Here is a 15924-nt window from a genome sequence, read left to right on the forward strand (position 1 = left end):
CTTTCATGATAAAAAAATGTGTGAAGATACATTCAAAGATAAATCAAAGCCGGAGGATGAAACATGAAGGATAAACTCATAAAAGTGAGGCTGAGGTGATAATCTTAAATAAAAGATATCAAAAAATGAATATAACGCGTATTTTTATCTTGAATAAGCTCTTTCAATAACTATTGTTTTCAAAAGATTATTGGTTTGGAAAAATTTAGAAAAACTTTTCATGGATGCTTTAATATCAATAATCAATATATCATGTTACAGATTTTCGTTTCTTGACCTTACGTGTGCCGACACCCAAGCCGATAGCGTTTTATGTCGTTATGGATACGAGACATGAGGTGACCTTATGATTGAGAAGACGTGGAGGACGGTAAGATATGTACGGAATCTGAGCCTGATAGCTTACTCCAGAAGCTGTCTGCTTGTCTGCATGATCAAACCGATCAACTGTGAATGTGCATGTGTGTGTGTATTTTGTCCTCTATTCACTCTCTGTTGCTTGATTGTACATGCATGTTTTGACAGTTCGAATTCCCACTAACACAGAGACACACAATGTTTAACATTTATTTGTTACACCTTTTGAGTTGGGTTTCTTGTAGGATTGTTCGAACTCTAAAGTTTTTACTTTGTAAAGCGTAAACGATTTGTTACAAAAATGTTAAAGATCGAATTAAAAGTATGTTTTACCCCAACAAAGGACGCTATTAACTTATGATAAAACTGATAAAATACCAATGTAATTCTATACTTTGATGGTGAAAGAATATATATATATATATATATATATATATATATATATATATATATATATATATATATATATATATATATATATATATATATATATATATATATATATATATATATATATATATATATATATATATATATATATATATACTTCTTTCGGCCCACATTATCTAGTATATATTATTATTGTTACGCAAGTCTTCTATTACTGAATTGTTTTCAAAGTTATATATTTAAATCCTTAACTTCGTTTACTTATAACCGTAAGCCTACCAACTATAGAGTCGGACCAATATACAAGTAAATTCAAAATAACTAAAAAGATCGATACCGTGGGTGCTCGCCCGCCTTTGGACTGATGGTTTCAACCTACTCTAACAATTATCCGGTTAGCTTGTATAAACTAGAGAATATGTATAATGAGTTTTGTTTGATATTATTTTAGTCAGTGTTTTAAAAACTGGTTCGAACCGATCGAACCGGGAACCGGAGGTGAGGACGGTTCAATTTGGACCGGTTTTATAATGATTTCCTGACCGGATTGAACCGGCCAGTTTTGGTAAAAAACCGGTTCAACCGGCTGAATTGAACCGGAATGGACCGGGTTGAATCGAACATTCTTGGATTTTTGTGTTTGTTTTGGGCTTCTTTGTTTAATTTTGACTTTTATAATGATTGTTTTTATATGTTGGATTCTATTTACGTTTGTAATACTAAAAAGATGACAAGTTTTGTAATCAATGTATGCAAGATAATTAAAAACATATAAAAATATAGAACCGGTTTAACCGTCCGGTTAAACCGGTTGAACCGGAAAACGTCACCCGACCGGTTCAATTAAAAAACCGGTTTTTAAAACATTGATTTTAGTACGATGGAGACAAAAGCTTGTTTTTGGTTACTTCATTTAGAATTTTAGAAATAATTAAATATGTTACACATGGGAAGAGTTATATGGAAAATGAATAATTAGGGCAACACATATTTGAACCAATGAAAACATGACAACACATCACTTCCACAATAACTTCCACAATACATTACTTGTGAAGAAAGAAATGGATACGTGTCATTTGATTATTGGTTCCGGTAGATGTTGCCCTAGTTATTTGTTTTCCATAGAACTCATTCCTGTTACACATAATAACAAAAACTATGTTACTACGTACAATAATATATATATATATATATATATATATATATATATATATATATATATATAGAGAGAGAGAGAGAGAGAGCTAGGTTCAAATGTTTTTAGCAAATATTGTGTGCCTAAATGCACCAATGAGAATTCAGGAAATTATTAAATCACTAATAAATAATAAAAGGGTATAATGGTAATCTTAGTATATTTAATTATGGTAAATGAATAATTCAATTAATATATCCTAAAATAAGGGAATAAACACTACAAAAATTGCAATCATGTATCCCTTCTCAAAACCATATTCCTCTATATTTGGAGGCGGCGGAAGCTTTGGCTGGATTAGGTCTTTTTCATACTACAATTTCCGAATCTCGCTGTGGTGAATCAACTACTGAACGAGTCAAGGACGAGTCTAACAATGAGGTTTGTCACTAATCTAGTAATCTCCAAATTATTTTAATGTTAGGGTTTTTTTACTTCAAAAAGAACGTCAAAACATCTGTTTCTTCCTTCACTAATTACAGCTTGAATCTCAGAACAAATCTGATTGTAATGAATCAATGACGAACAAGAGAAATAACAATTTAATTAGATAGTTTTCGTCAACTTTGATTTGTGTCCATGGCTGTGACAATGACATGACAGAAACATGAAACTGTTACCATGATTTTCATTGGGTTATATACATAATCTTGTACGATTTGAAATTCTTTTTGTCTTCTTTTTTCTGTTACAGAGTAGTGGTATTGATTAGATAGTCCATATCCAGTACTAGTCTGATTTGCTTAATATGATTCTGTTATGGCCTCCATGTGTTCGATAAAATGCCTCAATGAAATAATAGTTAATAATCTTTAATTTTTTAACTTCGTTATGTTCCTTATTCTTTTCAGAAATATATAACTTAATTTAGATTGAATTGGATGCTTTTTTCATAATAATAGGTTGATGCTAGTTGATTTGGATTAAGTTTGGAATTACATTCGATTCTTCAATCCCGTTTCACTGCTCTTTTATTGTTGGTATTAAATTAGATTAGATAGATTTTGCATTTGTTGTTCCTGCACGATTCAATATTATTTGATTGAGTTTTGGCAAAGTGGATTTTGATTTCAAATTTCAGTGGATTTTGAATATGTGTGTTGCTTAGTATGTTACCGGAATAAGAAAATAGTTGTATGTACTCTATGTATTCTGTCAGAATTTATTCTATGTATTCTGCCAGAATGTATTCTATCATATTTTATGTATTCTTCCAGAATATATTAAGTGATGGAGATTGCAAGTAACATGCTTTTAACCATTCTTAGTTTTTGTTTTATTTGTGATAGGAATGGTTGGAAGAATGGGTTGAAGAATTACATTCTTACGATAATACATCACATTTTCGTAAGAATAGTTGGAATCAAGTTGATTCTTTGGACCATTGAAGAAGATTAAGTGCATTTATTCAAACCGTTTGACAAGATGAATGGGGCTGCATTAGTTGCTATCATTGCGTTGAAGACCTAATAGGAATAACTTGAAGAATGAATAATGTTTGATCATATTCACAATTTTATAATGTTGATAATTTTTAAGATTTTTATTCATTTTTGTTGATATTCTTTTAGAATATGTATAATTATATTAAAATGTATAAGGCTTTTAATCTGTAGGAATATGTATGAATTTGCATTTAACTTCAGATGTATAAGAATATATATATTAGAATGTTGTTATTTTTCAACCTCGGATTCAAGAATGTTGTTATTTTTCAATAATATTCTAATAGAATAAAACTATGAAATAACATTATTCTAACAAAAAAATATTCTAACAGAATAAAATCGGTTATGTATACAAATCACGTTAGAATTAAAATTGAATTAATTAAAAAAAATCAGATTTTTAAAATTAGGAGATTTAATCATCCCTAAAAATCCAAAAATTTCCTTTTATAAATGTAGTTAATTGTCCAAAATACCCTTTTGCTAAAATTTGTGTGATTATATAGTACATGTTATCCCATTGTAATATCATACACCCTCAAAACATGTACATTGATTAATTCCATCTATTGGTCTAGATTTATGCATTATGGCACACAATAGTTAGTAAAAACAAAATAACCTATATATATATATATATATATATATATATATATATATATATATATATATATATATATATATATATATATATATATATATATATATATATATATATATATATATATATATACTTCTTAATTATACGGACTTATTTCTATAATTATATAAATTACGTATTTTTTATGTAACTTGTCATATTTTATTGAAACTATTATTAAACAGTTGAGATGTTTAACAAATTCTTATTCAAATGTTTTCTTTTATCCAAACTAAGAATTATATTATTAAATGACAATTTGTATGAATAAATTAACGTGATTGGGTTTGGGTTATAACAAAATACTGCAAAGAATTGGACTGCTAATCTCTAGTAGAAATAGTAAATATAGATTTTCAAGGATGACAATTCATATAAGACCGCATAGCGCAGTGGATTAGCGCGTTTGACTTCGGATCAAAAGGTCGTGGGTTCGACTCCCACTGTGGTCGTCTTTTTTTATGTCATTCCAATTCAATGTAAGGGTGAGAATAATAATGAAAAGATTAGTGGTCATTTTGAGTGTTATGGAAACCATGCCATTCCAATTCAATGTAAGGGTGAGAATAATAATGAAAAGATTAGTGGTCATTTTGAGGTAGTTTGCTTGTGATTTTGGTTATTCGGTAAACTGAAAAGACTAAATTGTCCTTATTTTATTTATTTTTCATTTTTTTCCTATAAATATTTATATATAAAAAATAAAAATAAGGGCCCACATACTCCCCCCCCCCCCCCGGATAAACTGAATCCCACAAGCCCCATCATCTCTTTCTACAACTAATCTCCTCCTTATTCCGATGATTTTCCGATGGAACCGAACGGCAAGAACGCCGGAGCAGTGCCACTGACACCATCGAAGTCGAAGCATTCCAACAAGTCAAAGCTACCAAAGAATATAAACCCTAACGTTACTAGCCCTAATCTGAAAGCCTTGAATTCCCCATTACTCAAATCAGCGACTAAAGTCCATAAATCGGCGATGAAGAAACCTAATCATATCTCTTCGCCTTCTCCCAAGAACAAGATTCGGGAGAGTAGGTTTGTGGTGGCGAAGAAGAATTCGAAGAGAGACAACGATAAAACCCCGATTTCAATCGATTGTAAGTGTAAGGCTAGTGGTAATTCAGAAAAATGTTTGTGTGTTGCTTATGATACTCTTAAGGCTTCTCAGGAAGGGTTTTTCAATCGGAGTGAAGTTTCTGTTCAAGAAGAAAACCCTAGTTTACCTGTAGGTCTTCAAGGAAAATCCGAAGAAGATGACGTTTTTGAGATGTCCGGTGATAAGATGAGAAAGGAGAAATTGTTGGATGAAGCAAGAAAGACAATTCCTAAACCTGGATCTGGAAGAGTTTTGCATTTGGTCAAGGCCTTCGAGAATATTCTCACATTACCAAATTCAAATGAGGATGAACTCGGAGATCAGACAAACAACAATCTTGAAAGACGATTCTTTTTTACTTCATTCAACCCATCTGATCTCTTACTTACTACAGAAAATCTATGGCTGTGTTCATCACTTGATGGCAGCCATGGGAGGTTGGTTGATCATCATCTAAAAACTCTGCTGTGAAATTTCTGTTAAAGCAGAAGAAACGGATTCATCATCTTCAAGTTTTGGAGGCAGTAGATGGAAAAGACTAACACTCAAGGCTACCTCACAGTTCATGAAGAAAGTTCACTTATAAGTTACAACACTTGTACCTTTTATAAATTTCTTGTATTTAGCACATTAACTCATGAATCTGCAACAATTAAAGAGGAAGAACAAAACAAGAAGAGTTCATGAAGAAAGTCCAGGAGATGATAATTCAACAACAAAAGCAATGGATTTCCATCCGAGAGAGAGAGAGGGAGAGAGAGAGAGAGAGAGAGAGATGTTGGCCCAAATTAATTAATTATTTATTTATCATTTAAATTAAATAGAAAAACATAAAATATAGATCAAAAGGGCATTACAGTCATTTCAATTTTAAGAGGGACCAAATTTATGTACAAACATGACCAAAAGGACCACGAAGCCAAAAAAAGTCGGGGTTTGGACTAAAACCCCAAAAAAATGCATACCATAGGGACCATTTTTGCAGTTTTGTTTAATCAAAAAACCAAACAATAATCAAATTAACCGAAAATCGAACAATTTTTAAAACCATTGGTTCGTTTTCGATTTTTTGTTAACAGATAGAAAGCGATTCGATTTTGGTTTTATAATGTAACCGATCCATTATCAAATAATCATTGAACATGATTTGAGAGTGTATGGTATTACAATGGGATAACATGTATCATATAATCACACAAATTTTAACAAAAGGGTATTCTGGACAATTAACTGCATTTATAAAAGGAATTTTTCGTATTTTAGGGATAATTAATTTTGTCTAATTTTTAAAATTTGAATTTTTTTAATTAATTCAATTTTAATTCTAAAGTAATTACATAATTGATTTTATTCTGTTAGAATATTTTTTTTGTTACAATGATGTTCTTTCAGAATTTTATTCTATTAAAATATTATTGAAGAAACATTCTGACAAAATACATAAAATACATTCAAAAGCATCGTATTTACTATTAATATAATTTTATATTCCAAATATATAATAACGAGGGACAATACAATTTGGAATTCAATATCAAAAATTGAACCAAAATAATACACTGACAAATTAATTACATTTTTAAACAATTACATAAAACATGTGTTGTCAGTAATTCTGACATAATGCATACCACAAAGTTAAATTCTTTAGCTTCTCTTTCAGACATTTCAACAAACACTTGTTAGGTATTATCATAATACATTCTATAATACCAAAATACATTTTTACAATTTGAAATTTAGAATTTTCAAAACATGAAATTGTGTAAGGAAATTACTAATATGTAATTTGCAAAACACTAAACTTTTATGATTATTTATAAAACCATTTAATATTAACAAAGTGAAACAACAGTCAAAACACATTATGTTGCATAAATCTTCAATTTATACTTTTTTGTAGTTTGTGTCTAATAGGTCTTGATTCTAAAGTTTCTTCTACAAAAAGTCATGGACATTACTCAACATCCATTAAAATAATAATAATAATAACAACTAGTAAAGTGGCCCCCGCGTTGCGGGGGTTAGATGTTTCATTTATACCATCAACACCACCAAAACCCTTTTTATTGTAAGAGCCAAGAGGATTGGAAGAGGATCCGTTATAGGCGTCCGTCTCCTTTGTATGTGTATGTATGCTCCAGTAGTAGACAGAAGAACGCAATAATTCAGACTGAAATTCGATTTCTAGAGGTGGCAGCAAACACATTTCCTAGCAGTTGGGTTCTTGAGGAGCATGTCTTTCATATGTAAACTCCACAGCATCTTTAGCTCTTCTTCTCTATTACCTTCAAATTTGCTTCACTTCACACAATCTGCCACCTTACTTTCACCATCAGACACTGCATCTGCTGCCACAACAAACTGCTAGATATATATAAGAGTTAGAATAGGTAGATGTTGCAATGAAAAAGAACTTTATGACCTTATAGAACTAGTAAGTAGATATATATATATATATATATATATATATATATATATATATATATATATATATATATATATATATATATATATATATATATATATATATAAGAGTTATAATAGGTAGATGTTGCAATGAAAAATATAGCAAAAACGTAAAACCCATTTCTTGTGCAGGTTGAATATAAATTTCAGGAAACCTTTGGAAAAAATCTAAACCTGAATAAGATTAACCATTTTGCGTGTCTGGGAAAAGATAAGAACTTTATGACCTTCCGGAATCAGTTTTTCCTGTAATGGATGATTAAAAAAAAAGTTTAGGTTGATTTTCTCATATCTTTTTTAAACATTATTTATCCAAATGGTATTAAAATATAACAAAAAAATAAGGGTCTAAGGGTATGTATGTAATATGTAATATTCTAACCAGTAAAGACATAATAAAGAAGATCTTGCAAGAAAGCTTGTCATGAGTTTCCCCAATGTCATATTTCTCTGCAGTATGTGCTATATGCATTGCTAATTTTTCAGCAATTCCTTGATCTTCCTCATTTAGCCCTGTTTCCATTCCTTCTAGAAGATCTTCAGCAACTCTTTTTGTTAATACAACTGGATGATCACATATTTTTTCAATATCTATTAAATGTAAATCATAAACATTAATTTTCACTAAAGGAAAAGTCCACCAAAAACTAAGAGTGATGTTAATAGAACAAAAAAATTGCATTGTTGATCTCTCTTACGTGCAAAAGACAGAAATATCCTTCTCATAAAAGACTACAATACCGTGAGAGCAGCTAAAGGTGAACCATCGAAGGCTGAAAGAACAATCTTATTGTTCAAAAAGCCTTCGTATAGTTGTCTCTATAATTTAAAAAAGATAAAAAGAATGTAAGTTGAGTATTTATAAAATAAAGAATATAAAAACAGTTAATGTAAGCACGTGACATTTGGATAATCTTAACCAAACAATAATCTCATTCTTTTTAGAAAGCTTGGCAGTGTTTGTAGCATCATTATCACGAAAAACTTCGGTTTTCAAACGCCTAAGAAAATAGGGTTGAATGCAATTTCTTAAATCATGTTTGTAAGTTTGGATAAATGTTTTTTTTTTATAGTTTTAATCATAGCAAAAGGTTATTGCCTTAATATTTATGAACTATTTTGTCATTTAGGGAAATATAACTAATAACCCGTGGAACACCTGAACCAATGCACTTATCTCTATCAGATGCATTTTTGTCATTTCCACGTAGGATTGCTGACTCATATTTTTCCTTAAAACTAAAAAGAAAATAGATATAAATAAGTAAATAACATAACAATAAGAAGAAAAAGAAAAAAAATGAAATCTTACCATTTCTTGTCTCTCAAAAGCTCTGGACAACAAAAGTTAAACAAAGCCCAAAGTTCCTGAATTATATAAGAACGATGATCAATAAAGTGGCTTTTAAAGCAATATAAGTATAAACAGAAATCCATATAAATCTAATAGAGAAAAACACAATGGAATAGAATCATATATGCCAAAGTGGTAATCCATGAGCTAAAACACATTCAATTAGATTACCTTGGACTAAGCTGCAATTCATGAGCTAAAACACATACGTATCAACAGAAATCCATATAAATCTAATAGAGAAAAACACAATGTAATAGAATCATATATTCCAATTTCTGGGTCGCCCAATTGACGCAATTGAATTGAGTTAATTCTGATGGAATATGCCAAAATCCATATATGAAGGGATTTCATCATTTCTAGGAATGGAAGACGGATTTGAATTCCATTCTCCCAAATCAAATTGTCCTTACAAACCCTTATTAAAGGGTATTTTGGTCATTTAACAAATTATTCTACCTGCGATATCCAATCAAGAAAGTTTTGTCCAAAAAGAAACATAATCCATTAGAATAAACTATAGAAATAGTCCTTATGCTTTCTGACATGTTTAGTTCAAGATTCAAACCTTTTTTTTCCAGTTTTGCTCCTTATTTCAAGATTCCATGGACCAAAACCGGAAAATGTTTCAATTTTAGACTGAACACGGTAAAAACAAGAAAGATTAGGGCCCATTTTTAGTAATTTACTCCAAGTATTACGTCATTTTCGAAAAAAAAATCCAAATGTTTTCTTACGAATTAGAAACTTATTTTTACAAATCCACTTGTATTTTTAAAATTTTTTGGATTTTGGATAATTTCTTTTTTGGAATTTTTAAAAACTTATTTTTACAAATCCATTTGTACAGAAACAGATAAAAAAAATGCATACAGAATACACATAAAATTGTAAAAAAAATAAAATAATGACTAATATAACCTTGAAGGCATCAATTTGACAAAAACAATATATACATCATCTTCAAAACATGATTATTAGTTATCTTTCAAAAATAACACGATGAAACCTACCGTACCTGGTACAGGAGCGTAATAATATGTATTTTGGCTCAAGCAGTTAATCAAACACCTAGTGTGCATAAAAAACAACTAATTTTGTGGCGGATGAAACAATTAAAATTGAAGGACCACCTATATATAAAACTGGTAATGATGGTTAAAGAAATAAGACTTACCTTTGAAATATGTCTAATACACACATGAATTATGTTCCTTCTGTTTTGTCGAAGCCAAATTGATCAGGTAGTGACAATGACCACGCGAGATGTGGGTTCAGATTTTAGCTGTTTTAGAGTTCCAAGATGTGACAACCGTTAATTTCCGGTCAAATCAAAGTCAACTAAAGTCAACAAGTCAAACCGGTTGACTCAACTAACCCTTGTGTACTAGGGCTTCGTTAGGTAATTGCTATACAACTCGCTATTCTAATGAGAAATCATCAATTGAAAAGTTCGTGTATCTAGATTTCCTTAACCTAAAATTATGGTAAGCAATGAACCAAAGCGATAAAACACTATATCACACTCATCGGGAGTGTGTAGGATACTAAAACATGACTTAACGGGGTTTACGGACCTTGCGTTGCGAAGTCAGATGCTCAAAAAGGTCATAAGTGGAATCTCTCCTAAATCTCTCTCCAAGTGTGTCAAATCTCTCCCAAATCTCTCCAAGAATGTGGAATCTCTCCCAAATCTCTCTCTGTATGTGAAATCTCTCCAAGTGTGTCAAATCTCTCCCAAATCTCTCCAAGAATGTGGAATCTCTCCCAAATCTCTCTCCGTATGTGAAATCTCTCCAAGTATGTCAAATCTCTCCCAAAACCCCTTTTGATTTATTTTAATCACTTGGGGCATCCCGACACTTGACTTGGTGAAAAACCACTCGAAATGGGAAGATTCCTCGGAAAATTTGCCTTTTGGACCGAAGTCCCTCTATGAGGACCAAGTTCTTCTTGAGTCGAAGCCCCAAGGACCAAGCCCGAAGTCCTCTGGTCTAACCGCATCAAGCTAGCCGCAGCCAGCGAGCCGCAATCATCAAACCGGAGCACCGCAGCCACCTTTGCTTCGGACCCTCCTCGGACCGCAACCCCTTTTCCCTTCGGATCCACCTCAGCGGCCTAACCCCACTTCGGATCTAATGTTGTTAAGGCCGGAGTCACCCTCCTGACTTCGGATTTGCCACTTTTCACCCGATTTTCGACCACGACTCCGTTTTAAGCCTGTTTTTAATTATTTTTATCGCGGTATTTTCTCCAAAAATCATATTTTAACATATAAGACCCTAAATATTCATAATTTAAACATATTTTTTATGGAAATATTTATTCAATAATAAAATTTAGTGGGTGAATATTTGAGGTGGAGTGTTGACTTTACCTTAGTGTGTAACATAAGCAACCACTCCCATGCCCACTCCATGACCAGCTATTGTCCTTCCACCATACCTGGTCATTCAAGAGTACTTTCCCCACCATTTGACCAACCATATTCTTGGTCAAGGCTGAAATCTATCATCTTTCCTAACACACTCTCTCATTTTCTCATTCTTCCACCAAAGATTAAACACATTTTTCTTTCTCAATCATCTCACTAAAATTCGAGATTCAAGGGCCTTCTTCCAAGCTTTTCTCCCACTTTTGGTAAGTATATTCATCCTCCATATAATTATTTCACTTCCTTTTACTCAAAATCATAGATTGCTTACACAAATTCCATCACATTAGTGTTAGATCTTCGAACCTTCAAGACATCTTCTTAGTGTTCTTGAGTGGAACATTACCTTTCTCCATCATCCATCTACTGAAATCACTCAAGGTGAGTTCATACCCCCTATCTTTTCATGTTTTTATTAAGTTTTAAAGGGGGGGAGGGGGGATACAAGTTAAAACACCAAGAACATAACTAAACCCATCCAACAGCTTTCATTAGAAAAGTTTAACTCCATTCACGAACTGTTTTGATCCACTTAACCATTTTAGTTTTCAAAACTGTTTTAGGTGAAAGTAGTTCCAGTTCTTAGCTTTAAAATGACTACTTGCACACCTCCATATGATTTTTCTACAATTTATGGTGATTTTTACAAAACTGCATATCATTTCAAGAGCAAATCCGGACCAGGCTGTGATTATGGACTTTTTCACACAAGTTGGAGGTCATTAAAAATCATAATAAAATTTATGAACAAACTAGACTCATTTCCCAAACTCTCAAAATTTACGGATTCTGATTTGGACCTTTGATGATTTTTCTATAAATTTTCTAAGAACAGTAATAGAAATGTTAACACTAGAAAAATGCTATCAACTTCATTTGCACCTTGTAACTTGATGAGAAAGGTGTGTATTGTTATGTGAATATATGTTTTTATATTACATGTCATTCGTCTTAGTGTATTGGCATACATCAGAAAACAAATGGATTTTTACCTTCATAAGTATGGTAATTAATTAGTTGTTATATTGCATGTTATTTCACTTTAGTAAAAGCTATATATACATATCGGTAAACAAAAGGGTTTTTACCTTCACAAATTCAATAGTTAACCATAGTAAACAAAGTTATAACCATTACATTTAAACGTTTTGATAAACTATAATAGGTATGGTTTATGTTTCCATTAACACAACAAACACATTTCGGAAGGTTTTATTCCCACAGAAAAAGGTTTTACACTCACACACACCACACGTAAACTTGTTAACTTAAATTGTGATACATTCTTCTCAGTACTCCTAGAGTACGGGTTAAAATTCCTGGTAGTTATAACCAAAGTCTCTTGTAGGGAGAACGTGATAGTTGTGTATAGATATATATTGGGTTTGACATCCACACCTTGTTGCTAGCTACAGTGGGACCTGCAGGTCTCCGGGTGACAAGTGTCATAACATTTTCGACGCCTGAGAAATGTCGTGGCAGGTTCATTCAGTCATAGTATGGTTATAGCGACTCACATAGGGAGTTAACAACACATAAAGTTTACGAGGATTTTTATAAATCAAAAGGGGTTTTATGTCGATTTAAAATCACTTTTATATCAATAAGTACAGATATTATTGTACACTTTCGGTCTTGGTATTTAAGACTACACATCATTCATTACGGGGATTTTTATAAATCAAAAGGGGTTTTATGTCGATTTAAAATCACTTTTTATATCAATAAGTACGAATATTACTGTACACTTTTGGTCTTGGTATTTAAGACTACACATCATTAATTACGGGATTTTTCTCAAATTAAAAAGGGTTTTATGCCGATTTAAAATCACTTTTATATCTTTAAGTATGACAAATACTTGTTTATTCTCGGTCCTGGTATTTAGGATCACATAACCTTTATAAGGAAAATATTGGATTTTTCTTGGTAACATACAACACATTACAAAGAACGGTTTTCAAACTCTTTATCTAAAAAGCTTATGAACTCATCAACTTAATTGTTGACACTTTTTCAAAACTACTTGTATTCTCAGGAAGTCAACGAAACCAAGTAACCACAAGCTTTTGAGGATGGAACGCTACGGCGTTGAACAACTATTTTTATATCATACCGTGATCAACCATTGAAATATGTAATACTTGAAACCATGTAATTCTTTTCTGATTATATTTATGATTGGTTGTATTTACTGATGGGTTTTAGCCATAAGAACTTTCCTATGTGCGCATGCAAAACCCTATTGCTCGGATCTAGGCTTTCTAATAAACATGCTTTGAATCCAAATATTCTAATGACTAATTAGGTTAAATAACAACATTGAAACAGATCTAGAATCATACCTTTGAGTTCCTTGTTGATCTTGAGGTCTTTGAGCTTCTAGAGTCACAAGTGTCACTCCTCTAATGGCTTACAAACACCAAAGCAAGAAGAATGATTTATGTGACATCCCCAAAATCACGACCACAAAAGACCGGTTTGTTTATGCTTTGTTTAAAAATCAGAGTTACATTTTAAATGAAAGTGTTGCGGAATTTGTCCCAAAACAAAAATATGATAAAGATTTATCAAAAGCATTTCCATAGAAATGTATTTCATTAAAAGACTCGGGATGTCATGTTCGTACAGATCAAAAGCATAAACAATACAATATAAGCCTTACTACATTATTTCATATCTACAGGCCTATATCCGTAATCCCTCGTCCAAAACATCACACCTATGCTCATGCGCCACTACCTGTAATACATAAAACTGAGTGGGTCAGGCTTGGGAGCCTGGTGAGCACATAGGGTTTTCAACCCACAATAAATAAGTTTATTAATTCAATCAACAATAACCCGATTACCCGTTCCCGTTATCCTCACTTTACGTCCCTAAACACCTATCATAAGGGACCTAGCCTAAGGATCATCATCGGGACGGACACTACTGCTAAGGGGATTCCTCAGCAATAAATGTCCTAAAGGCAACCATGTGGGGGATGGAGTACACCGGTGAACATATCGTTCACAAACACCTACAGGTTGCGAGCCTGCTAGTGTTCCACTGGACTGTCTAGAAGAGTCTGTGGTCGTCATCCATACTCCGCTAGATGACAGAATCAACAACATCAACATCGAGGCCTCTCATCATTTTATCACACATCAGCTATTACATCTACCCATGTTTTACCCCAACATTTTCGTAGATATAAAATATATATACAGTTTAAATCATTGAAAACATGTATAACAATGTTCATCTAGCATAGATAGCAAGTATTCAGATAATATGCACACATAACACGTAATTTATATAAAATACTTCATATCTATGTGTAAGTTGAAAGTAACTATGCACTCACTTGTTAAGGTGATGATTCCAAAATCGGGCAGCGCTTGCTTCTAACGATTCTATTTTCCTTCGACGAAACCTAACATTATTATCGCTAAATTTTAGTCTAATATTTACCGTGACCAACTATTAGTCTTAGTATTATTATTATTATTATATAAGCGTTAAACAATATTTTCCAACCACTATGTACAGACAGGGGCCAGACATAAAACACCGGAGGGCATGACCATTTTGGCATATAGCACTTCTGAAATCCAACAACCCTATGCGGCCCTTTAAACCAGATTCCCCGTACCGCGAGTAGTTAAAAAAAAATATTATACCGACACTTATATAAGTTATAATAATAGCTCAAATATTTATTATAAGTTCATAATAACAATACTAATTTTAAATATAAGCTATATTAAAATAAGGTAAGCATAACTTACTTACAAGGGGGTTTTAGCTAGGAGTCGGGCTCTGCAGGGGCAGAACTTCGTCGCTGAATCTTTCTAAGAAAGATTCGTGCAGCGCTTCAGCGCTCACCTTACTATACTAAGCTACAGAAAGAGAAGTCGAATCACGAGGGACCGAAATGCTCGGGGGATAAGGAGAGAAAGACTCTTGAATCAAGAGAATGGTGCAAGAAATATGAGAACCCAAGGCTCTTATTTATACTAATTGAATTTTCAAAAACTACCCTCCATAATTACTTAATGACCTTTTAGTTATATAAACAACTAAACACCCCTCTATAATACTATTATAAATGGATTTAATGATATTTGTACTAAACTAATGTCGAAAGAACTCAACATTAGTCTTATAATGACCGCATCGTCGATACCTTTCTAATGATATATACATATGTATATATATGTGTACGTATACATGATTTATACTTTATTTTAATACGTAAATATGTTATTATAATTTGTAACTCGTTCATACGAACTCCGTTTTTGACGTTCTTTATATCCACGCGTAGGTGAAGACGTACTCTACAACTTTCGTTTAGACTCCGTCAGCTAATTCTTGACCGATCTCAAATTTAACAGTAGGAGGCCTTTAGACTGTTAAATGACCGCGAAGAATTCGTAACTCCTTCATACGAACTCCGTTTTCGTCCATCTTTTTACCGTTGAGTTCCTATTAATGAGATCTTCAACTCTCATTTAGGTTGCGTAGGCCAAAAACCGCTCGAA

The 15924-nt window shown here is 32.2% G+C and overlaps 1 protein-coding gene and 1 non-coding gene across 2 annotated transcripts; both read left to right on the forward strand.

Moving 5' to 3' along the window:
- The first annotated feature begins 4411 nt into the window (after positions 1–4411).
- On the forward strand, positions 4412–4485 carry TRNAR-UCG (transfer RNA arginine (anticodon UCG)). Its single transcript has one exon. It is a non-coding gene; the product is annotated as a tRNA-Arg (tRNA).
- A 359-nt stretch (positions 4486–4844) lies between these two features.
- LOC145075730 (microtubule-destabilizing protein 60-like) lies at positions 4845–5606 on the forward strand. The gene has a single exon (XM_079021863.1). The coding sequence runs from the start codon at positions 4845–4847 to the stop codon at positions 5604–5606; it is 762 nt and encodes a 253-aa protein (XP_078877989.1).
- Positions 5607–15924: the final 10318 nt, after the last annotated feature.

Source organism: Lactuca serriola, chromosome 9 (assembly GCF_051521515.1).
Source record: "Lactuca serriola cultivar US96UC23 chromosome 9, Lser_US96UC23_V15, whole genome shotgun sequence".
Taxonomy (NCBI): Eukaryota; Viridiplantae; Streptophyta; class Magnoliopsida; order Asterales; family Asteraceae; genus Lactuca; species Lactuca serriola.

Coding starts and splice junctions, on each gene's coding strand:
- LOC145075730 (XM_079021863.1), top strand. CDS start 4,845: ATGGAACCGAACGGCAAGAACGCCGGAGCAGTGCCACTGACACCATCG.